We start from the raw sequence: 24,637 nt of genomic DNA, 5'->3' as shown, positions 1-24,637 counted from the left end.
CTGCCACTTACTCTAACATGGCTTCCTCCTGTTAGAAAGTTCACTAAAAACGTAGAGCAGATTTTTGATCCTTACTTTTCAAATGAGGAAACTGAAATTAAGGGAGAAAGGGACACAGCCCAATACTGCTGGGTCATCAAAACTATAAGAAGTGATAACAGGCCACAGGACATTGCAGAAAGGTCACATCCAGGCACTCACAGCAGAGCTCAGTGGTCAGTCAGTCCTTCCTTCCTCTTCCTGTTTACCCACTAATGGAAAAGAAGGGATGCTCTTTCTTACCTTCTAAATACCAGGAATTCTGAAGTTTGAAAACTTAGATCTAAGGAAGGAAAACACTCTACTTTTACCTATCAGGTTGAAGATGGGACAGCCACTTTTCAATGTTCCAATAAAGTTCAGTTTTTGAATGATTGATGCTTACCTCAGAGACTACTAAACTTATGGTACTTATAGTACCTATATTCTCACCATGTATATATTTATGTGTATGTATATACTTAAACACACATATATATACACACATTTTTACTTAAAAAATATAACAAAATGAATAGTTTTGATCAAACTGTGACATATTTACAAACTTTTCTTTAAATGATTTATGAGGGGCAGAACTACAGTAGAGCATGTGTGCTTAGCACACCTCAGGTCCTAGTTTCTATCCTTACCACCAAAGGGGGAAACATTTGTGGATGTGTGTACTTCTCTGCAGGACACATCAGAACTGCACTGTATGTTCCCTGTATGATAACAATGCTTAGAAATGGAGTTGAGATTGCCCGCCCTCAACCCTGCAGGACTGCTGAGCATGCCACCCACTTCCCAGTTCTAGCTCAAGTGAGCAAGTGCTTACCTCAGTAAGGCCTTTAATCTTCAGATATCCACAAAGATAAGAGTTCCCTGTGTCCACGTGCTGAAAAGAAAAGGACACACAGACCATTATATACACAGATGAATACACCCTGAAATGCTGGGAGAGTACTTTGGAAACCCTGTGAGGCTAGGATAGAGAGGTAGACCTGGTGGTCAGTGCAAGGACAGTGTAGCCAAAGGTTCTACCAGCCTTTGGGACTGCACCACTACACATGTGCCTGTTCTGACAATGCAAACTGATCTCAGGGCCCTCTCAACTTCCTTAAGCTGGAATCTTGGGACTGAAGTGCCTTTTGGGAACAGTGAGCCCACTTCTCAAATCTCATTTTCTGCAGTCTCCAACACAAGTTCATCTACACTGTGTGTTATTGAGCACCAGGTCTATTTACCTGTACACATGGGTATCATCCCTAAACCTGGGTCTGACTTTCTAATGTCTAACTAGTTTCCCTTTATTTCCTTGCTACTCAATCACTAGTCTAAAAAATGTACTCCTGCCCTGGTATTTATCCAAAATACCATGCTGCACTATTTCTTTATGAAATGAGAATAATATTCAGGAACAGAACCTTATGAAGACTTACATGGTATAATTTTAGTTTTGAACCAAAATACCAATCAAAATTCCGATTATACTGTAAATTTCTGCCCTGTCTATTCACATACAGATGCTTGAGTTTCTTAATGAGAAGAGTCATGAGCCGAAAATAAACAGGAATAACAGACATAGTAAATTTTGAGGTTTAGTAGCCACCACTTATTTTGGTTGCTGAGACTCTGCCGAGTGCCTACAACCAATTTCCTCTTTTTTCAGGCAGGCAGGGTTTAGATTTTGTTCTGGCAGCTACCCTATCCTGAAAGACCTGGTCAACTGCCGGGTGCAGTAGTGCACCACCTATAATCCCAGCAGTTTAGGAGGCTGAGACAGGAGGATCAAAGTCAGCCTCAGCATAAAGTGAAGTGCTAAAAAAACTTAGTGAGACCCTGTCTCTAAATAAAATACAAAAAATAGGACCAGGGATGTGGCTCAGTGGTCGAGTGCCCCTGAGGTCAATCCTCCATACCCTACCCCCACAAAAAAAAGATCTGGTCAACCCTGATGGATCTAGGATAAGCACAAGCCCCCATTCTCCTTACAAGTCATTGGTTTAGGGGTGAGTGACTCAGTTGTGGCCAATCAGATGGGTGTGAAAAATCTCCTGGGTGCACCCACAAAAGAGCACTGGCTTTCAAAGAGGCACATGAGGAAGAAATGGCCTTTTTCATTCCCCTGGTGGTGGTAGTATCTGTATGCAGAGTCCAATCTTAGAACAGCCATTAAGAAGAGATCAGGAGGAGAAACAGGCCACACAATGCTAGGGATGACAGCCCAGTAAGATGGAAGAATTTTGGCCCCTTAATTAACTATCCTGGGACCACGTCGCCTCTAAACGCCTTACAATGTGAGATAATAGGTTCATTTGTTCTGTAAACTATTTTGAAATGCAAAATATGGTTACTCATGGCTGAAAGCATACTAACTAGTACATTTATCCAAATCTATACAGACTCACCCTAAACAGGCAGAGTGTGAGTTTGTGACTTAAAATGAATCCAATTGTCACGAACTCTGGAACTCTGCCTAATAACCTTTGAATCAAAGCAAAACAAGGTTTAGTGGTACCTGTAGCACAATAAGACTTTCATTTTAAATTAAGGCTCATTTCAAGAAACTTGCAAAGTTTTGTGGCATTTATCAGATATTGGTCGATTATACCATAAATGAAATACTAAGGCAGTCCTTAAAAACTGTAATGATCTTGGTCAGCCAGATGATGTCAGCACCGAAGCAATTGAGCTTCAATAAAGCTAAAGTGCCTTCACAGTTTGGTGCTGGTGACAAAGGTATTCCATGTGAAAACTGCCAAAGCATTTTATGTGTCCTCATCTGCTGACCTTGGCATTGGACATTATGGAAAACAGCTGATTCACACTAATATGGTTCAGCAAAGAACTTTTATTAAAAGTTCTAACCTGAGGCCTTAAATTTCATGTATGCAATTCTCATTGAATTCAGTATAGTTTGGGGTTTCACAGCTGCTGGAAAGGGTATCAGGTGGCAGGGATACTTGCTAATAAGATTTAAAATTGAACTGTAAATTGGCTTGTATTTGCATGGATTATCACATGCTCAAGAATCAGAATTTCTGTTTGGCCTCCGTTCAACCATGTGTCTCTCCTATTCTGTCCAAATTGATCTTGATGATGGTTGATGAACTCAAAATAACCCCACAACACATACAGTTTTCACCAAATGAGGGGGCAGAATCTCAATGAGAAAGATAACAAGGCAAATGTTCAGCAAGGAAGTCTCACAGCACAGCTGTGTCCAACAGCTGCTCTTTTTAATATTCCTTTTAAAGGGACCCAGGCTTCACTCTACTGGTGGCTTCTAGAATGGTAGGAGAGGGAAAAAGTAGTCGCAGTAAGGGTAAAAAAGATCCAGTCAGAACCCCATAAAGGTTTGAGGAACACTATACTGGAATATCCCAATAGAAAATGCTCCAAAAAGCACACAAAAGATACTCATCACCACCAGCCACCAGAGAAATTCAAACACAGACCACACTGAGCTACTATTTCACACTCATCAGGATGATGACAGTCAAAAAGATGAACAATAGCAAGTGTTGGAGAGGATGTGCAAATTTAGAATCCTCATATGTCACTGGTGGAAATGTAAAATGACAGCCACTTTAGAAATGACTGGTAGTTCATCAAAATGTTACATATAGAGTTACTATATGACCCAGCAGTTTCACTCTTAGGTCTGTCTACCCACCCAAAAGAAGTAAAAGCATGTCCACATAAAAATCTGTACATGAGCTGAGCACAGTGCTAAGTCTACATTCTAGCTCTTAGGAGGCTGAGGCAGGAGGATCACTTAAGTACACGAGTTCAAAGTTATCCTGGACAATACAGTGAAACCCCATCTCAAAAACAACCATAAATGAACAAATTTGTACACAGATGTTCATAGCAGCATTATTTGTTATAGCCAAAAAGTATGAACAACCCAAATGTTTACCAACTGATGTACATCAATGTCTATCAACGGATAAACAAAAGGTTGTTACATCCATACAATGAACACTGGAACAATAAAAAGGAATGAATGTTGACACGTTCTAAAATATGGATGAATTTCATGAATCTTGAAAATATCATGCAAAGTTAAATAAGCCAGTCACAAGAAGATAAATATTGTTTCTAGTTATATGAAATAGCCAGAACAGGCAAATATATTTTAAAAAGTTAGCAGTTGCCTATGGTAGCGAAAGGTATGAAGGTTTCTTTGGGGGATGATAAAAATGTTCTAAAATTTGGTAGTGGTGATGGCTGCACAACTCTGAATATATTAAAAATTACTGAAATGTATACTTTAATAGGTGAATTATATAGTATGTGAATTATATGTGAATAAAGGTGCTTGAAAAGAAAAAGAAAGAGGCTTATGAAAGACAGGAGAAATATTCTGAGAAGGCTAAGTCTAAGAAACTTGTCCTGGCTGAAAAACCAGATGGTGGGGCAATTCACATGCCACTAACAAGTCGCAATGATGTGAATAAGCAGCTCACCAATCCAGATGTAGGGTGGCATTCCTTGGCATGGCCACTGCCCCCACCATCAGACATCCTACTTAAGTGTCTTCCAACCATCAGTCAGATGGTCTGGGAGGCCTGAGACCTACCAATCACTCAATCACGGCTTTTATTGGTTCACAAGGAGACTGGCACCTGACGAGAGTTCAGAAATAACACAATAATCACAGAAAGGAATAGTCACTGAAGTAACCAAAGCAGACTCCTTTAGACACCTAGCTACCCTGTCGGTAGACTACCACACTGGAAAACATCAAATGGGCACAAACTTGGGACTGTCCAAACATGACCCAGGGATCTCATTTCAGAATTTTATGATTAGCTGAATTTAAAACAAAACAAACAACACCAGGAAAAAACAAAAACAGTGTGACCTTCATAAAGTCTCACATTTTAAGCAAAAAAAAGGGAATCACATTAGGCATAGAGTTATGAGACTAAAATATCCCAGCTACAGTAGCTTTTTAATTACAATAAATATCACAGCTCATGATAGAACTTTTAAATTTACAGATCAAAGACACAATTAACAAGAGGATGCAGCTTTCTCAGCCAAAGCCAGAAGAAAAACTATTTACTCTCACAAAGCAGTAAGAAAAAAAGGAACTAAGGAATGCTCTACAGTTAGCAGAAAGAAGAGGCACCCTTACTGTCTTTTGAGTAGAAAGTCTACTTGTTCAGAAGAGAGACTAAGAGGGCAAAGAGTGAGCATGAGGAACAGGTACTGTCCACCCTCACAAAGGAGGGCAGTGAGGCAGCATATAGGGCCTCTAAGCTTCTGGGAGGGTTTTCAAAGGACAGGTGTTTGGAGGGGCTTTTGGTATCAGAAAGAATGGGTAAAGGAATGGGGAAAGTGGGTCCTCAAGTAGGCAGGGGTGAAAACTGAGGAAGAATAGTTTGTGCGGAAGGGAGATAAAAGGGAGTATCTATCACCACCAAGCTCCTTTGGCTAGGAAAAACTGTCAAGTGTGCCAACATCTGGGTGAGAGAGGTAAGGCATAGGAAAGGCCCTGGGCAGGTGAAGCTGTAATTCCAAAGCTGATCTGGGACTGGCAGCAGGTACTCAGAAATCCAGGTCAAACAGGGGGAGGTGAGTGGACACAAAATAAAAACTGGGTGAGTTAGATTTCCCAGTATACTGGTATCAGAGACTCGGAGGAAGCCCTATGCCTGTGTAGATAAAGTTAAGAACACTTTGAAAGAAGGTCCCTTGGACCAAGTAATGAGCTAGATGAAAGTCTGGGTAGAGGCCAGTGAAGACTTGGAGCTGATGGGAAGTGGCCACAGAACTGGGTAGGAAGTTATGAGAAGCCTGGGGGAAGAGGGCAGCTGGGTGCCTGGACCATTAAGAAACTGAAGTAGGAGGTGGTATCAGGGACCCCAAGGGGTAAGATCCTAACAGACTGGTGAAGAGCTCCACTCTGGCACCCAGGGTGTGAATACCTGGTTTATTTGGAGACAGGGACGAGGGAGGGATCAGTGTGGATTCGGGGCTCTCAGCCAAAGGAGGGAGGATGCTCCCCCGTCTCAGGAGGCTGATCAACCTCTCCTACAGAGGAAACCACCAGGGTCTGAGAATAGGGGATCGTGTCTCAGGTCTGGCAGAATCTGGCCTGGGCCCCAAGTCTGGGGAAACCAATGGAGAGTTCCTCAGGGTCTGAGAGGGACTGGTGTAGGGCGACAGGTCTGGGGAGGAAGGACCCAGGCCAGAGGAAGGCCAGACAAGGCAGGGCTTCCGGATCCCCGGGATTCAAGTCTGGACAGTGTTCAGGGTCTGCCAGGAGCCGGTCACCACAGGCTCTGGGTCCGAGGGGCAGCACAGGTCTGGGGCTCGGAGTGTGTGAGACACCGGCGGAGCAGGTCCCGGGTGGGAGGCGCCGGGTGCAGGAGGCCCCGGCGGTGAGGGCGGTGAAGGCCTGGTCCGCGGCTGCGGGCTCGAGGAGCCGAGGGCGGGCAAGGCCCGTGAGCGCCGCGAGGAGGCCCTCGGGCCCCGGCCGGCCCGGCCCGGCGCTCACCTGCAGCACCACCTCTACGTCGTACGAGTTCCCCTTGCTCTTCTGGTGGCCGCGGAACTTGGAGCCGCTGTAGAGCAAGCTGGTGGCCACGCCGGGCTGCTGGGTGTTGATGGGCGGCGGCGGGATGAGCGAGGCCGCGGAGGCGGCCGAGGCACCGGCCGGCGGGGGACACTCGGTGCGGACCGGCATCGCGGGGTCCCCCGGAGCCAGGGCTGGGGGGAGGGGGAGAGGAACCGCCGCCGCCGCGCGGGAGCTGAGGAGGGTGACGGGGAGGGAGGGGCTGGGGCGCGCACGCGCGGGGTGGGGGCAGGAGGGGGCACCACCCGCCCGCTGCCTGCGGACCAAGCTCTCGGGCCGGCACCCGGACCCCGGGACCTGCGAGCAGGGCCCCTGTCCTGAGCTGGGTCCCCCTCCCCACTTGCCCTCGCACACACACACACTACCCCTTCCGATTGGCTCGAGATCGCCGAGGGGGCGGGAGCAGGCTCACGCGGCGCTTCCGCCCATTGGCGGGCGGAGAAAACACGTGGCGAGGTGCGCGAGCTACCTTCTGGGACTTGTAGTCTTCTTCCGGAGGCGCGCGCGAAGGGGGCGGGGCGAGGTGCGTTTGTGATGCTGATTGACTGGGGGTGTGCGCCAGGGGCGCGCGGCTGCGACGGCGCGCCGTAGGTGTCATATGGAAGATGGCGGCGTCCAGGGGAGGCTGAGGGCTCTGGGAGCGTGGTGAAAGGTTTCCGTACAGCCCCAGCGGCTTGCGGCTTAGGGATTTTTTCGCTGTTTCCTGCTTTCTGGTTTCGCTGCGCGTGTCCTCCCAGGTCCCGCGGCGCGATGTGGAGGAGTTGCCTTCGGCTGCGAGGCCGTGGGCACTACCTCCTGAACCGGCCCCCTAGTGACCCTATCATCTCAGCGAGTCCGGGGCCAAGTCCCCAGCCCCCGGTCCGGACCTACGCTCCCCCGACAGGTGAGGCCAGGACGTTACCTTTTGGCCAGTGGCCAAGCCGGGCTACACTGGGCTGAGGTCTTCGGCCGGGCAGTGTCGGGTGACTGAGGCAGGGCTTAGGCCCTCGAGGTCATTCAGGCTAATCTAATCCTGTTGTAGATGGGAAAGGAGACGGCCCGAAGATTTGCAGCGCAGTCGGGGCAGAGGTTGCGATTGACATTTGGCCTGTGCGGCTTTTCTCGGAGCTTATGGCTTTCCTCTCTTTAATGAGGGAAGTAGGTGTCTTTCTTGTTTTCCCTCAGGAAATTTGGTCTCTGGGTCAGAACTCCCAAGGTCACGGAGCAGACTCTGAATTTTGTGTAGGGCAAAGGCTGGCCTGTACTTTGGGTCCCTAGCGCAGATGGACCCCATCCAATGCACTTTTCTCTGCAGTTTCCAGGTCCTCTGTACTAGTGCCCTGCCACAACCCCTGCTTTCTTTGGAGCCTTCTCTCTTAAGTGGGAGTTGACACCATGCCTCCTTTGTCCACCTGTGACTGTGATAAGGCCTAGAAGAAAGTAGTGGCTCTTTCATTGCCGCTGGAGAAGAGACTTGAGGGTAAGAAAGGAAGTGACTGATTTTAGTGAATGAAAAATAGTAATACTCTCCTTCCATTTGATTAGTTTTTCTGTGTTGGGGGCAGGAGGCACCATGATCTTCAAGACAGATGTGATATCTACCTGAATGATGTTCACTGTCAAATGCAGAAGGCTACATTATCCTGACTACCCAATGACTTATAATATACTTGATAAGGGAAGTACAAAGAAGCTGTGAGAACACAAAGAAGAACCTCTTCCTGTCTTGGGGATGTTCAGAGTCTAGAAAGAGCCTGGGGTGAAAGGGCATTTAAGCTGGGCATTGCTCTATGAGAAACAGTTCAGTGATGAGAAGGAGGAAGAGTGTTGGGTGTCTATAGCATATCCAGAGTGACAGCAGGTTGTATGAGACCTTGCCCTAACACTACCTGCTTTAGGAAATTCAGAACTTCACAGGCAGTTTGGCATTGTGACAGGAATACAAATTGGGGGTCTGGTGCTTGTTTAACTTATGAAGTACTGTGATCTTGGGCATGTAACTACTTCCTCCTTTTTTTCAGTGAGTTGAAGCTGTAGTGGCCTGTGAGGATCCTTCTGTCTGTTAGTTCCATAACTTCATACAAATGGGGAAGGAGTTTGGATGTAGCAGGAAGCTGAGGTTTCATCTATCCTTAATCGAAGGACCTAGAATGGGCAATGCACAGCTAGTAAAGAGGAAGAAGGGTGTGGTGGCATGCATCTTTAGTCCCAACTACTTCAAAGGCTGAGGTAGGAAGATCACTTGAGTCCAGGAGTTCAAGGCCAGCCTACACAACCAACTTAGTGAATGTCAAAAAAAAAAAAAAAAAAAAAAAAAAAAGGAAGGGCATCCCAGGAAGGCACTCATGAGGCCCAGGGAGAGGGGTACATAAACCAGGCCTCATGCTCTGCAAAGGCTTTACCAGTTGTGAGATTTTTGCGTGTCTTTGGATTGGTGGAAGGTTAAACCTAAGTGGGTCCTTTTTGATGAAAACTGAAGTTGACAAGGTGTTTGAATGTGGTACCTTAGACATGTTTGTACCATTGAAAGTCATCAAAAAGAGAAAGGGTTTAGGAATAGTGCTGTAACTCAGTAGTAGAGCGCCTGCCTCGCATGTGTGAGGCACTGGGTTCGATCCTCAAAACCACATAAAAATAAATAAATAAAGATATTGTGTCCATCTACAACTAAAAAGAAAAATAAAAAATAAAATTAAAAAAAAAAAAGAGAGGGAGGGCTTAGACAAGGATCCCTGAGGCTTTGGAGGAAGAGACCTCTGTGAGGCTCTTGTGGCCCATCAGATCTGTACCAGTTTGTCAGAGATCTGGTGACTATCTGGAGGGAGAGATATTCTGGAGAAGCAGCATTTCTAGCTCATGCAAACACCCAGTGATGTCAAGGCTGGAAGTCTTGCTTCTACCATTTATAAGTTGTTTATCATTGGACAAGACAGCCTCTGAGTCTCTACCACTTTATAGGCATTCCTGCCCTGTCATTTGCAGAGGGTGGTGATGTGGATTAAGGGAGATTTGTAGTCTAGGTCAGAGGTCCAGGTTGCCACCTTTGTCAATAAAGTTTTACTGGAATACAGCCACATTTTTTCCTTCACATCTTGTTTATGGCAGCTTTCACTATTGTGGCAGAGCTAAGTTGCAATAGAGACTATATGGTCTGCACAGCCTAGAATATTGTTTGGCTCTTTGCAGAAAACGTTTGACAACCTCTGCTATATTGAGAGCAATTTGGAAAATGGTACTTTTATTTATTTTTTTTCTCTTTTTTAATTTTTTAAAATAATTTTTATTGTTGGTTGTTCAAAACATTACATAGTTCTTGATATATCATATTTCACATTTTGATTCAAGTGGGTTATGAACTCCCATTTTTACCCCGTATACAGATTGCAGAATCACATCGGTTACACATCCACTGATTTACATATTGTCATACTAGTGTCTGTTGTATTCTGCTGCCTTTCCTATCCTCTACTCCCCCCTCCCCTCCCCTCTTCTCTCTCTACCCCATCTACTGTAATTCATTTCTCCCCCTTGTTTTTTTTTTTTTCCCTTTCCCCTCACTTCCTCTTGTATGCAATTTTGTATAACCCTGAGGGTCTCCTTCCATTTCCATGCAATTTCCCTTCTCTCTCCCTTTCCCTCCCACCTCTCATCCCTGTTTAATGTTAATCTTCTTCTCATGCCCTTCCTCCCTACTCTGTTCTTAGTTACTCTCCTTATATCAAAGAAGACATTTGGCATTTGTTTTTTAGGGATTGGCTAGCTTCACTTAGCATAATCTGCTCTAATGCCATCCATTTCCCTGCAAATTCTATGATTTTGTCTTTTTTTAATGGAGAGTAATACTCCATTGTGTATAAATGCCACATTTTTTTTTATCCATTCATCTATTGAAGGGCATCTAAGTTGGTTCCACAGTCTTGCTATTGTGAATTGTGCTGCTATGAACATCGATGTAGCAGTGTCCCTGTAGTATGCTCTTTTTAGGTCTTTAGGGAAAAGACCGAGAAGGTGAATAGCTGGGTCAAATGGTGGTTCCATTCCCAGCTTTCCAAGAAATCTCCATACTGCTTTCCAAATTGGCCGCACCAATTTGCAGTCCCACCAGCAATGTACAAGTGTGGAAAATGGTACTTTTATACATTTGGTCAGAAGAATATTTTAACAGCTATATGGAGATATAATTCACTCACCATATAGTACAATCATTTAGTATAAATTCAGTAGTTTTTAGTGTATTCATGGAGTGTCAACCATTACCACAATTTTAGAACATTTTTATCACATCCAAAAGAAATCTGCCTTTACCCCTTTCATTCCCCTAGTCCTGGGCAACCACTATTTTTGTTCCCTCCTTTGTAGATTTCCCTGTTTGGGACATTTCATATAAATAGAATGTAGTCTTTTTTAACTGGCTTTTTTCACTTAGCATGCTTTCAAAAAAGGCTTATCTGAGTCATATCACATATTAATATTCCATTCTTTTTTATTGACAAGTAACATTCTGTTGTTCAAGTATACCACATTTTTTTCATCCATTCATCCATTTATTGACATGTAGGTTATTTCTGTCCTTTATTTGTTATGGATAATGCTGTTGTAAACATTTGTGTAAAAATTTTGTGTGAGTTTTTATTTCTCATAGGTATATACCTAAAGTATATTACGAGGTAAAATGGTAACCCTTTAACTTTTTAAGGACCTGCTAGACTGTTTTGTAAAGTAGCTGTATCGGGCTGGGGATATGGCTCAAGCGGTAGCGTGCTCGTCTGGCATGCGTGCGGCCCGGGTTCGATCCTCAGCACCACATACAAACAAAGATGTTGTGTCCGCCGAAAACTAAAAAATAAATATAAAATTCTCTCTCCCCCTCTCCCTCCCTCCTTCCCTCCCTCCCTCTCCCCCCCCCCCACTCTCTCTCTTTAAAAAAATAAAAAATAAAAAAAAATAAAGTGGCTGTACCATTTTACATCTCCAATATTAGGGTTCCAATTTATCTTCATCCTTGACAATGCTTGTTATTGCATATCTTTTTTTAAAAAAAATTATTTTTTAAGTGTAGATGGACACAGCACAATGCCTTTATTTTGATGTGGTGCTGAGGATCAAACCCGGGGTCCCACCCATGCTAGGCGAGCGCTCTACCGCTGAGCCACAATCCAAGCCCCTGCATAATTTTTTATTATAGCCATCATAAAAGTGTGAAGTGGTTTTGATATGTATTTCCCTGATGACTAATGAGAGCAAGCATTTTTTCATGTACTTGTCCATTTGTGTATTTTCTTTGAAGAAATATCCATTCAAATCATTTGGCCATTTTTAATTGGGTTATTTACGTTTTTGTTATTGTGTTGAAGGATTTCTTTATATAATTTTAACTGAAGAATTTTGATACCTGAAAACAGCTGGTTGGAACTGTCCCAGGGTTACAGATGGAGGGATGTCTAGATTTAAAATTTCAGCTTTGAGGCTTAAGGCCCACCAGATGGCACTGTTTTAAAAGATAAAAGATGTTGCCACAGTTCTGAGACCAGCACTTCCTCTTCTTGGGGCATTGTGGTAGTTGTAGTTCCTGAGGCTTTGAATATTTCTGAAGAAAAGGCCATCCTGGAAATTGTGACTCGCAGAAAGATCACTCACTGGTCCATAAAGACTAAGATAAGAGGTTTGTATGGGGAAGTGACACAGAAGACTGCTTGTCTCTCTGTGGATTACAGCAACTTCACAGGAAAGAGGAACCCAAAAGGACAATAATCTCCCATTCATCCCTCTTCATAGGGGCAGTTTTAACAGTTATTCTCTGCTTAACTAACCTATTTTCTTGTGGCCATCTTTTTAAATTCAGCATTGTTTCACATACCAATTTCTTTGCATCTACATAGTACACAAAACTGTCTCTGAAAAAGCAGTGTGTATGTTTTTGCCACAGATGTCTGTAAAGGGACCTTTCATACTCAATGTATATCCTGATTCTGTAGGATCCTACAAAGCTTTGCTGTTTCTTTTGTCTTTAAAGGTAGCATTCCTGTTGATGGCAGCTAATCATGTATTCAATGAGCATTTGGAAGCTTCCTAGGCTCCCAGCTTGTCTTATGTGACCCATGGCCTTTGAGAGCCTAGGTGAATAGTCTCTGTCTTTTTGACGTTGTTGGGTCTCATGAATCCCACCAGATGAATTGTCCAGATTCCATTCATCTTTGCCTGTATGAACTCCTTACTTGGCTGTCTTTGTTCTCCTTACTGTGACTTACAAGTCCCCTTGTCTCTGCAAGTCTGGCCTCCACCACCCTCTCTGGACATTTCTAACCATTCTCTGCTGGACAGCTCCAGTCTTCTTCTGATCATCTTTTTAGTTCTCCTAACCTCGGTGCTATCTTGAAGGTCTGCACCTTCATGCAAGTTATTTCTAGTTTTGGAAACTGTTTCCACACACGTCCTCCCTAAACAAATCAGTCAAGAGCTTTGGTAACTCCTGCTTCTTCTTTGGGTCACAGATGAAATCTGACTGCTTGGAGATCTTCCTGCAGCCCAGGATAAGATCAGCCTTCCTCAGTCTGTGTGTCTGTCATCCCATGTGCTCTCATCATTGTGCCTGGTTTAGTGTCTCCACTAGACAGTAAGAGCCTCAAGGGCACATCCCATCCCCAGGACTGTCTCATATCCTGGACAGTGATCAGTACTCACTGAAGTATACTTCAAGACTGGAGTGTGCCTCTCTGAATGTCAGTTCTTTTTTCAGAAGAACCCCATCTGAAACATGACCACACATGTACCTGTCTTCAAATCTGAGGACTAGGAGCCTTTGGGCTCCTTTTGCCCTTCTTCCATCTCTTTACTGTGTGGTTTTCTCCCATGTTGAGCAGTTTTGGTCTTTCCTTCCCTGCCCTTAATTCATCCTACTCCATTCCAGTTTTTTCTCATTCAGATACAGCAAAGCTGGACAGCAGAACAGAATAAAAAAAAACTTCTCTTGGGCTGGGATTGTGGCTCAGCAGTAGAGTGCTCATCTAGCACATGCGAGGCCTTGGGTTTGATCCTAAGCACCACATTAAAAATAAATAAATAAAGGTATTGTGTCCAACTACAATTAAAAAATAGATATTTTTAAAAAAATTTAAAAAAAAACAAAACAAAACTTCTCTTATGTGAAACTCAGATGCCCTAGCAGTTTTTGGAGGTTCAGCCCTGTTCAGTCAACTTCTGCCCCGGTTTACTCCTCTAGTGCCAGTCTCAGGCCCATTTCCCAGACCTGCACTGGGCAGTGTGTTTGTGTGCTCACTGGCATGTGGCACTGTCAGCTGGCACTTCCTGCTTACTTAGGGAAAATCCTTCCCAGTGTTGAGTCAGAGCACTGCCCAGCCAGGGCATCAGAAAACACAAGGGACATAGCCTAGATACCTTGATACAGACCAAAGACAGGAAAGAAGGCCTCAGACCCATGTCTAACCTGCAATTTGAATAAGACCAGACACCAGATAAGATAGGGAAACTAAAAAACTCTGCGGTGGTAGAATCCTATTTTGGTGTCAAATGTGTGATAGGATCAGTGTTATGATTTCAGATGAGTGGTAAATTGTGCCAGATCACCTGGGCAGCCAGATCTGATCAACTTAAAAAAAAAAAAAAAGACAAAGATTTTTATCTGTTAGTCATTATTATATCCTGAGTGCCTAGAATAGCATCTGACACATAGTGGACATAGTTTTGTGGGAAAAACTTTGGCCCATAAGTTTACTATAAGTCACAATGGAAATGCAGTTTTGGTTTTTCCATATTTAAGGATTAACAATGACAAATGAGATGTAATTAAATAACCAATATGATGTGGAAAACCTAAAAATAATATGTTTGGAGTAAAACCACATGCCTTCTCTCCATTACCCTTTCCCCCTAGTATGCATACATACCAGGTTTTTCAGAATTTTCATAAAGAAAACATAGAACACAGACTTTCCCCATTCTTGAAGGAAATGTTTAAAGTTCCTGTTGAATACACAAGCAAGCTGGTTAATTAGGTTAATTAATTGGAGAGGGAAGATGGGAAATGCTCCTGGGAGCTTTACTTTCTGCCTGCGTACCACACACACGCACATGTGCACACACTCTGGCTTCTCAGTTATTCCTTCTTACAGACATCAGAGTCTTGTCTGAAAGACTCTGGCTTTAGACACCAACTTTAGATTTGGTTGTGTTATGCTGGTCCCAGAAGGGCGGGAGGTGGTGGTGAGCGTACTTGTTATCTAAAGCAGAAGGTGTTGGAAATCTGTCAGGTCACACAGTCTGCAGCTCCAAGAAGCCCCTGATCAGACTTGCCCTTGGGCTGGGAGACTGGCAGAGGCATGACCAGCATGTCCCATTCCTTCCTCATCTCTAGAGAGCAGATGCTTCCCTCCCCCCCAGCTTTAATCAGAAGTCGTTGATTACACTGCAGAGTAGGGCAGACCTTGAATGGTGATATGAAAATCAAGGCAATCAATCAGCATTAGCAGTAATGGTGCAAGCTGGTCTTATAGCCCTGTGAGCCCACTTGACGTTATTTTAAATGCCTTTCTAAAAAATCTTTCTTACAGAAAGGAAGAGGTTTTATCAGAATGTCAGCATCACACAGGGTGAAGGTGAGTGTCTAAAATTTTGACGGCCTCCTTTTTTTTTTTTTTTTTTTGTGTGAATGGTTGGAAACATTTTTCATCTCCAGCTGGTTCAGTGGCGAGATTATCCTTCGCACTTTTGTCAGATACGTTTCTGTAAGGGACTCAGAGTTGTCTTTGCATCAATTCAAGTGGCTAAAATTAGGAATGGTTACCCGATTCCACTTCACAATCCCTGAGAGTGTTTTATTTGATCTTTCAAGGTGGCTTTGAGATAAATCTGGACCACAGGAAGCTGAAAACTCCCCAAGCCAAGCTCTTTACGGTCCCCAATGAGGCCTTGGCTATCGCAGTGGCCACCGAATGGGACTCCCAGCAGGATACCATCAAGTTCTACACCATGCACCTGGTAACAAGTTCACAGCACCAGCTTACACCTTGACACCTGTGAGGGGCTTCCAGACTACCTGGCAAGATTCAGACCCCTTTTCAAATTGTGACATGTCCCTGGGGATAGGCCTCTGTGGGCCTGGGCTGCAGCCACACTCACCTTCTCTCAGTCATCGAATAGGCCAACCTCTTTCTCTATCTGGCCTGGACAACTGCGGTTCCCTCTGCTTGGAACACCATGCTAGGTGGCCTGTTCCTCCTCTGTTCAGGACAGATGTCACCTTTGCTGACTGTCCAGCTCTCTTATTTTTGATTCTAGCAGCTGGCCATTTATTACAGCAGCTGGCCATTTGTTTCCTCAGCACTTAGTGTGTAATGATCTGCTTTATGTTTGCATGTTTATTGTCTCTCTCTTCTGCTGCACGTCGGCAGGGGCCATGTCTCTTTTATTCACGAGCTCCAACAGGAAGTTTAGATGGTACCAAAAAATATTGGTTGGGTGCAGGAACCAGAAAGGCAGGTAGGTAAGACGAGGAAGACTCTGTGTAGAGATAGCCCCCAATCCACACACAGGTGGATCACTGAGGCACAAGGGTGGCAGAGGAGGGAACAGAGTCTGCCAGACTCATTAGGTTCAGCCTCTGTAGCCCCCACATTGTGACCTTGGGCACCATGTCCCCCATCTGTAAAAGATGAGTGGTAAAAGAACCCACCCCAGAGTTGTGGGCTGGATTGTGATGAGATAACACATAGAAAACACTTAGCATGGTCCTTGAAGTAGGGCAGGCACTCAGTCAATATGAGTTAGTTGTTCTCATCGTGGTCATTGTTTGCTTGACATACAAACTCAGGGGGCTTCCCCGCAACATCACAGCCCTCTGAGTTAGCACCTGCTCTCTGGCTGTCTGATGAAATGAGGGTGTTAGGGCTACAAACAAATAGTTTGAGTAACTTAAGAAACCTATTGTTGGTAAGGCAAACCTGGCATAATAATCTTGATCCCCGTTTGGATCATTTTTTTTTTCTTTCTAAGGTGTTATGGGAGCCATCTGGTAAATGCTTTGAGTTTTCTGATTGCTTACATGTCTTATTTATTGTATCTGAGGATGTATTTCACCTCTCTTTGCTTCAGTTTTCACATTTTTAAAATGGGTATAATAGTACCTGCTCCAAATTGTTGTTGTGGGATTAAGTTAAACATAGCAGAGCCTGGCAATAAAGAGCAGGAGACCTTGGGGACATTCCCTAATCCAGGGCTATGAGAGTCCCATGAGTCCCTTTGAGCACACACATAGCTTTAAGCATGGGTCCTGGCTCTTGGATGCTCTCTATGAATATGCTGCTGCCAGGCCTCTGAAAACACTTGGGGTTGAGAACACTTTGGTTCTCACTCTGCTGCATCATATGGAGTGTCCTCAGGAGAGCAGAGCTTTTGTCTGGGACTGGCAGGTGGTGATGGGGCACTTTCTGCTTTTGATTCAGACCACATTGTGCAACACATCCTTGGACAACCCAACCCAACGCAACAAGGATCAGCTGATCCAGGCAGCTGTGAAGTTTCTGGACACTGACACCCTCTGGTAATTGACATTTAGATGAGCAGTCCCCTTGGGCCATGCAAGTCCCCTGGGCTATTTTGACTCATTTGCCCAGAGAGTTCTTGGTAGAAGAGGCAGGCCCTTTCCTGTATCCTCACAAGGTGGACAGGTTCCTGTTCCAGCTTATTTGACTGGCCCCAGCTGCTCTGCAGATCCTTAGGAGGAAGACTTCTCAGGCTACTAGAACATGGAGTGTTCCTTGGGTTGGGGTCGGCAGGGAGGAGGTGCATGTAGCTCTTACAGGTTCCAGCACCATAGCTCGCTTGCCAGTCCCCACCAGGGTCTCTGACCCTGACTTGTGCCCACTAGCACATTCTTGGGTTGGCTTCCCTGCCATTACAGATGGTGATAGTCGGGATCTAAACTCCTCTAGTTCTCAATTCTCCATTTGTGTCTATGTTCTTTGACTAATTGGCCAGTGATATTTGGCTAATTGTGCAGGAAGCAGAACAAAAACATTCAACTTAGCTCAGGGAAAAAAAGCATTCTTGCCAGGTGTGGTGGCACACACCTGTAATCCCAATGACTTGGGAGGCTGAGGCAGGCGGATCACTTAATTTGAGGCCAGCCTCAGCAACTTAGCGAGACCCTGTCTCAAAAATAAAAAGGGATAAATATGGCTGGCATGGTGGTGCATGCCTGTAATCCTAGAGGCTTAAGAGGCTGAGGCAGGAGAATTACGAGTTTAAAGCCAGCCTCAGCAACTTAGTGAGGCCCTAAGTAACTCATGAGACCTTGTCTCTAAACAAAACACAAAAAGGGCTGGGGATGTGGCTCAGTGGTCAAGTGCCTCTGGATTCACTCTGCAGTACCAAAAAAAAAAAAAAAAAAAGTGTGTGTGGGGTGCTAGGGATATAATCTTCAGACCCCCCAAAAGGGAGGTTCTTGAAAACTGTACAGGAGTCCTGACAGAAATGAAGGAATATCAAACCACCAGGGAAACAGCTTGAGGATCCTAGAAGCCAGAGCTCCTACCATCTCCTGCTGGTTGTGGGTTGGGTAGAGGCAGGAAAGTCCCTCCACTCATCTGCACCTCCTAGCAAGAAGCCCAGCTCCTCCACACACTCATGACCTCTTTGCTTCCCTCTGCTTACATGAGAATGTGACTTTCCATAGTGCCCCCTGGGGTTCCTGTCCCATGAGGCTTTGCAGCTCAGCTCCCCTCAACTGACTCATCTCTGCATCCCTTGGTTTAAACAAGTGGCACAGCCTGGCTTCTAGGTTGGTTTTCTCTGGTCAAGCCTCCATGCCAAGAGGTGGGTGGGCTCCTGTGGTCCTGTGGCCAAGAGCACGGTGTCTTGGAAGGGGGAAGGCAGGGATGCTGTTATTGAGTTGCTGGCATAGTGTTCATATCCAGTGGCTCTGGATCCCAGGTTGCAATTATTAGGTTGCATCTGTTTTCCATTAACACTAATGTGGTACTGCAAACTTGGACCTGTCAAAATATTGGGGAGTATTCAGGACGGTGGTTCACAAACTCAAACTTAAATTAGGATGCCCTAGAAGGTTTTCTAAAATGTTGGGCCCCACCCCAAAGGTCTGATTTCAGTAGATATGGGAAATGGCCTGAGAATGTACTTTGCTTACAAGTACCCAGGGAAGGCCGATGCTGCTGGCCCTAGGCCCACACTTGGAGAACCACGGCTTTAGGGGACAAGACTTGGGGCACTGGATTGGTGGTGGAAATGGTTTTGCTGTTGCCCTGTGTTCTTCCTTTTCTATCACTGAATGTCGGAATTGTACTTTTTTATTAAGTGATTTTTTACAATGAATTAGCTACAGAGTGGAAGAGCCAGAGACATTAGTGGAACTTCAAAAGAATGAATGGGATCCAATCATAGAATGGGCCGAGAAAAGGTAAGATGCACAGCCCCACAGAGAACATTGAGTGGGCCTGGTTTGGGCAGCATGCTGGCAGGTGTCCCAGGTACCCAATGCCCTTAGCTAGCCAGCTTTCTGAGTTCAGAGTGCCTTAGAAGTCAGCTCCCATTAGATGTCTGGGGATAGGGTCCCCTTGGAAAAATATGTTCCTCAAATTCATGTCAGTCACCATTCACTGAGCACCTATTACAGAGCATATTGTATCTCATAGGGGCAACTCTGGGTCCTTAGGAAGTACCAGAGACCCCAGGCCCCCTTCCTACACATGTCAGACCAGCAGTGTTGGTTTGAGTCCCAGCTCTGCCACTATTAGCCATTTGACTTTGGACTAGTAAGTTGATCTCTCTGATCTTCAATTTCCTTGTTTGTAAATGGGGTTAGTCTTTCCTACCTCAAGGTGTCAGGAAGAGTCAGTGATAAAGGTAGTGCTTAGCGTCCTGCAGGGCACACAGTAAATGCAATTACTATACATTTATGTGTATATACTATACTAAACAGTTTGTTTGTAAGATTATGTATACACATGGAGAAAAATCAGGGTAGTTTTCTACAAAATTATAGGTAACATCCTGTGGATTTGGAATTGATGATACCCAATATTTTTTCTTGACAGGAAGACTCTTGAGTGCAAAATTGAATAGATATTGATGTGGTGGCAAAATAAATTCCATTTCATTTCAAGAGACATGTGGAAGGGCTGATGTCCATGGCACGGCCTTATCCATAGTATCTTGTATTTTTTTGATGAGGTTCAGCAGTCTGTCCCATTCCACCAGTCTGTCACATTCATCTGCTACATGTTTCCTGTGTGCTCACAGTAGGTTTTAAAGGGAAAGGCAGAACTGGAATTCTCTAGGAGCAGATAAAATGTAGCAGTTATGTTAAAAGAAATGTGACAATATAGTGCCATTTTAGAATAACACTAATTGAGGTGCCTGGAGATCTTTGCAGTAGTACAGAATCATCAAGTGTTTGTGGCAGTTGAGATATCCAATCTTTAATAGTTCCCAGAAAAATCTAGCCTTTTCCTACATTCAGTCTGTATTATTAGAAATTTTGTAGGGATATTTTTTAAACAATAGAAAAAATCCAGTGATATATGAAAGAATTACAAAAATTATTTTTACTCCATTATGTATGTTTTTCCTATGTTCTATATATTTATGATGTGTGTGTGTGTGTGTGTGTGTGTGTGTTTGCTGGACCCCAGAGCCTCATGCATGCTAGGTGCTGCCTCTACTATTGAACCACACCCCAGCCTGTTGTTGATTATTCCTGAACATGCCTCTTCTCTTGAAGTCAGTTCATGACTCCGAAATCACAGATGAAAACCAAAGCCTTGAATACTGTAGAGTCTTAATATATGGAAAAAATAATTGAGCGATACAGGACATATACAAACATTATTTTAAGGAAAATGCTATTTAAAAGAAATCTTTTATGGCCTCAAATGTGCAAAAGTTTTTTTTTAAAGATTTAAAGAACAGGTTACCTACACGTTTGATGAAGATTCCAGGCAATTGAGTTAGTGTTTCAGGTCCCTGCACCTAACTGAGCTCCTGTTCACAGGAATCAGCAATGCAACTTCATTTAGGGTCGTTTCTTGCTTGCTTTTCTTTGCTTTTGAGGGTTAGAAAATTAGGCCAGGAGGCCACATAGGGGACGTTACTTCCAGAGTCCTTAAGACTAGCCCCTTGACCACATGCCCTGAAGGGGTATATACATACTCAGTAGTTTGCTTGCAGTGAAAAATTGGGCTACTTTTGGGACACAGCATGCCAGGGACATGTTGCAGCCTTTTCCTTTCAGATATGGTGTGAAGATTGGCTCCTCCACCAGCATAATGGGACCTAGCATCCCTGCACAGACGCAGGAGGTGCTCACCAGCCACCTGGCATCTTACAACATGTGGGCCTTACAAGGTATGCACTGAGGTTCCATGGGCCTGAGGGCAGGTGTGATACAAGTGATACCACCCCGTTAGCTCAGCTCCAGGCTCACACCCTTCCAGCAGAAAGTAGGGTTTCTATTTTCCAACAGAAGCCTCAAGTTCTCATCTCCTTGGCCCGACCATCTGTGAAACAAGTCATTGGGTAGGAGTTTGGGGGAGATATACTGATTAGCAAGGATCAGGTCATGTTCTCACCCAGGGACGAGCAGAGGTGGGTCACCTCGAGGAAGGCCAGAAGAGTGGGCTAAATCCCAGGTGGGCCCTGGGTCGATCTCCCACTCCTGGCACCTTTGCCCCATTTACTCCTATTCTTATAAAAGGTGCAAGGACTCACAAGGAATTAGGCTGTAGCAACTGCCCTGTTTTGTATCCTGATGTGGTTTGTGTCCCTGCAGGGATTGAGTTTGTAGTGGCCCAACTCAAGTCCATGGTGCTGACCTTGGGTCTGATTGACCTACACCTGACTGTGGAGCAGGCTGTGCTGCTGTCACGCCTAGAGGAGGAATACCAGGTGAGGTGCCACATCTTGGGTCCCCATCTCACCCCTTCCTAATACACACCAACCTATGTGGGGTGTGGCCAACCTATCTGAATTTTTTTTTTCTACAGTAGAGGGGATTGAATCCACGGGTGCTTTCCTACTGAGCTACATCCCCAACCTGCTTCTTCCTCTTTTTTTTTTTTTTTTTTTGAGATAAGGTCTTGCTAAATTTCCCAGACTGGCCTTAAACTGCGATCCTCTTGCCTCAGCCTCCTGAGTAGCTGGGATTACAGGCATCTGAAATATTTTTATGTAAACCTGGGCTTTATTATTTTTATGTACATACAGAAATCAAAACTAAGGACCAATAAAAGCATTATTGGGGCTAGGTTTATGGCTCAGTGGTAGAGCACTTGCTTACCATGCTCAAGGCCCTGGATTCTATCCCCTACACCACAAGGAAAAAATGTGAAAAATGCTCAGCATTCCCCTCGCATCCCCTTCTCATTAGTCTGATTAGGTGAAGGCTGTGCTTGGCTGTGCTTCTCTCATTCTACATATGGGGAAACTGAGGCACTAGGTCACACCTCTGGCAAATGTTCTAGTTGGGATTTGAACCCAGGACTGAGTGACTATAGGACCAAGGCCTCAGCTCTCACTCTGTGCCTGAGAGTTCATAGGCCTCATATGCCCTGTAGAGCAGGCCCTGTTGAAATGACTGAGGACCTGCTTGTGCTCTTAAGTCAGTGAAGCAATTACATCTTGACATTTCATCTGACCAACAAAGGAGCATGGGGGTAGCCACTGTTTGTACACAAGTTTTCATTTAATGGGCTCAGAATTAAGGTTTTGCTGTACTGTTGTATGCATTTTTTAACTGAAAATTATGTGGTCCTTGTAGTCGTTTTGTTCCTGATGATGTTATTCCTCAAACCTCAGGTTAATTGCTATTATGAATTGGTTCCTAGTGTGATAAAAACCTTTTTGGAATGTTTAGTTTTCTGCTCGGATAAATGCCAGAGACAAAGCCATTTCTGTATAGCAGAAAAGCCTACTCATTCTCTAGCTGTCAGAACCAATTTCATGGGAAAGGGGTGACCTGTAAGGGTTGTGGGGTTGCTGGGGAGCCAAAAACCTGGGTTCCTGTCTGGGCTCTGCTTTTGACCATGGGACCCATGCCAGCCTATCGTCCTGAATTTTGCAATCCTGCATAACCAGGATTATGGATTTGATGGTATAAATTTAAGGTAAAAATGCCCTTCAGCTACTATATTATAGTTGTGCAAATTGCGATTGGATAAGCCAGAAATGCAGATAGCTTGCGTTGAGTGGCAGATTCTGCCGGGAAGGAGCCAGCAGGCTCAGATTGGAGTCACATTGATGTCTGGACAGCCCCAGTGTGCCCAGAGTTTCCTCCCTCTTTTCAGAGTCCTGGAGAACATGTACAGAGCAGAGACCTCTGCAGTATAGTAGCTCTCCAGGAGTCAGAACTGAGGCTACATGTGGCCTTGCTTGATTTATTTATGCCACCCACATGGAGGATACTTGCAGCCCTGCATGGCAACACAGCTCATAGAAGATGACAGTTTGAGTGCTTGCCTAGCATGCATGAGGCCTTGGGCCTGGGTTTAATCTCCAGCATCACAGACCAAAAGAAGTAGGGGGGGGAGTTGCAGGATGACAGTTGGCAGGCCACCTCACATAAACCTCCTAGTAGGAAGTGTGGGATAAGGGATAGTACACAGGTCAGGCTGCCTCTGCGGGACCTGTGTGGTCTGGTTTAGCCACTGGCCCTAGGACTGGATATACTACTCCCAGACCACCCACACCCCAGAGAGAACAGGGCCTGCCCTGGCCACCTGGGTGTTATTTTTTCTCCATACTGGGGACTAAACTGAGGAGCACTCTGCCACTGAGCTGTCTCCCCACCCCTTTATTCATTTTATTTTGCAATAGAGTCTCACTCTAAGTCGCCCACAATAGCCTTGATCTTGTGATCTTCCTGCCTAAGCCTCCAGAGTAGTTGGGATTACAGGTGTGCACCACCACACCTGGCTTACTGGGTGTTACTCCATGCATCCACTTGTTTTGGTAAGATTAGAGCCTGCTGCCTTCAGCCCAGAGATGGGATTGAAATGTGGCTTAGGTCAGCAGGCTACAGGTCTAGCCATTTACCCAGCCTTGTCTTGTCCTCCTCTCAGATCCAGAAATGGGGCAACATTGAGTGGGCCCATGATTACGAGCTGCAGGAACTGAGGGCCCGTACTGCTGCTGGCACCCTCTTCGTCCACCTCTGCTCCGAGAGCTCCACGGTCAAGCACAAGCTCCTGCAGGAGTGAGGCCTGGACTACTGGATGGAGCCTGCCGTGTTCACATTTCCCCAGCCTGGGACATCTCGGCCCACACCTACAGGGCTCCCCTCACCTTTGGGGCTTAACCTTGCTCGGCATCACCCTGAGATGTCCCCGAGACACACAGTGATTGTCTGAAGGTCAGCCTGATTGCAACCTGGGGGGCCCCTGACCTAGCCAGCTGTGAGTGAGGGGGATGAATTGTACAAATGACTTTCTCTTGATCCTGAGTTTATTAAAAATTTCTTCACCCATTTTCATCTGCGTCTCTACATTTCTCCATTCTTGTTTTGTCACCAAGGTTGAACAGCTTATCTTCCATGGCACATTTTAATATCTGCTGCCCATGGTCAGGAGCTTCATGCTGGGGAAACAATCATGTCACCAACAGACAACTCTATTTGTGTCTTCAGTCCTCAGCCTAAAGGCTTTTTTCCCCCTCATTTTCATCAAACAGTCTTTTGAAAGTGAGTTCTTCTTGGTCTAAACTGGTTGTTTCCATTTTTTCCTACTGTTCTAGGGGGAAAAAAAAGATTTACTCTTGAAAATAGAAAGTATAGTGGTTTCTGGGTTAAAAGTCAGATGGTTCTGGCAAGGCCACCTGATATACACTGCTTTTAGTCTGGTTCTAGAATGTCCCCCAAAGGCCCGTGCTTTCCAGACTTGTTCCCCAGAGTGGCATTGTTGGGAGGTGGAACCTTAAGAGATGGGAACTAGAGAGAGGTGTTTAGGTCATTGTGGATGTGCCTTTGAGAGGGGTGTGGGACTCCAGCCCCTTCCTCTTCCTCTCTTGCTTTCTGGCCAGAGGTGA

The 24,637-nt window shown here is 45.0% G+C and overlaps 2 protein-coding genes across 2 annotated transcripts; one reads left to right on the top strand and one right to left on the bottom strand.

Moving 5' to 3' along the window:
- Positions 1-856: 856 nt before the first annotated feature.
- On the bottom strand, positions 857-6,991 carry LOC124080730 (glucose-induced degradation protein 4 homolog; the record flags this gene model as incomplete). The annotated part of the gene is given in 2 exon segments (XM_046426731.2): positions 857-916; positions 6,533-6,991. Coding segments are annotated over 2 exon segments (249 nt in total), but the record flags the coding sequence as incomplete, so codon positions are not given.
- Positions 6,992-7,198: 207 nt separating this feature from the next.
- On the top strand, positions 7,199-24,080 carry LOC124080728 (ATP synthase mitochondrial F1 complex assembly factor 2). Its single transcript, XM_046426730.2, has 8 exons — positions 7,199-7,493; positions 15,157-15,201; positions 15,438-15,583; positions 17,047-17,144; positions 18,939-19,019; positions 20,853-20,965; positions 21,390-21,505; positions 23,677-24,080. Exons 1-8 carry the CDS (start codon positions 7,361-7,363, stop codon positions 23,812-23,814), a joined length of 870 nt encoding a protein of 289 aa, XP_046282686.1. The 5' UTR covers positions 7,199-7,360; the 3' UTR covers positions 23,815-24,080.
- The last annotated feature ends 557 nt before the right edge of the window (positions 24,081-24,637 follow it).

The sequence above is a fragment of the Marmota monax genome, unplaced genomic scaffold, assembly GCF_021218885.2.
Source record: "Marmota monax isolate L192 unplaced genomic scaffold, Marmota_monax_Labrador192_F-V1.1 WCK01_AAM20220418_F8-fsc01013, whole genome shotgun sequence".
Classification (NCBI taxonomy): Eukaryota; Metazoa; Chordata; class Mammalia; order Rodentia; family Sciuridae; genus Marmota; species Marmota monax.
The sequence above is the reverse complement of the archived record's forward strand: the minus strand, read 5'-3'. Positions and strand labels throughout refer to the sequence as shown.

What these genes read in the sequence shown, in the direction of transcription:
- LOC124080728 (XM_046426730.2), top strand. Translation starts at nt 7,361, where the DNA reads ATGTGGAGGAGTTGCCTTCGGCTGCGAGGCCGTGGGCACTACCTCCTG. An exon ending in GACCTACGCTCCCCCGACAG is followed by an intron (nt 7,494 to 15,156) that starts GTGAGGCCAGGA and finishes TCTTTCTTACAG; the next exon opens with AAAGGAAGAGGTTTTATCAG. An exon ending in GCCTAGAGGAGGAATACCAG is followed by an intron (nt 21,506 to 23,676) that starts GTGAGGTGCCAC and finishes TCCTCCTCTCAG; the next exon opens with ATCCAGAAATGGGGCAACAT.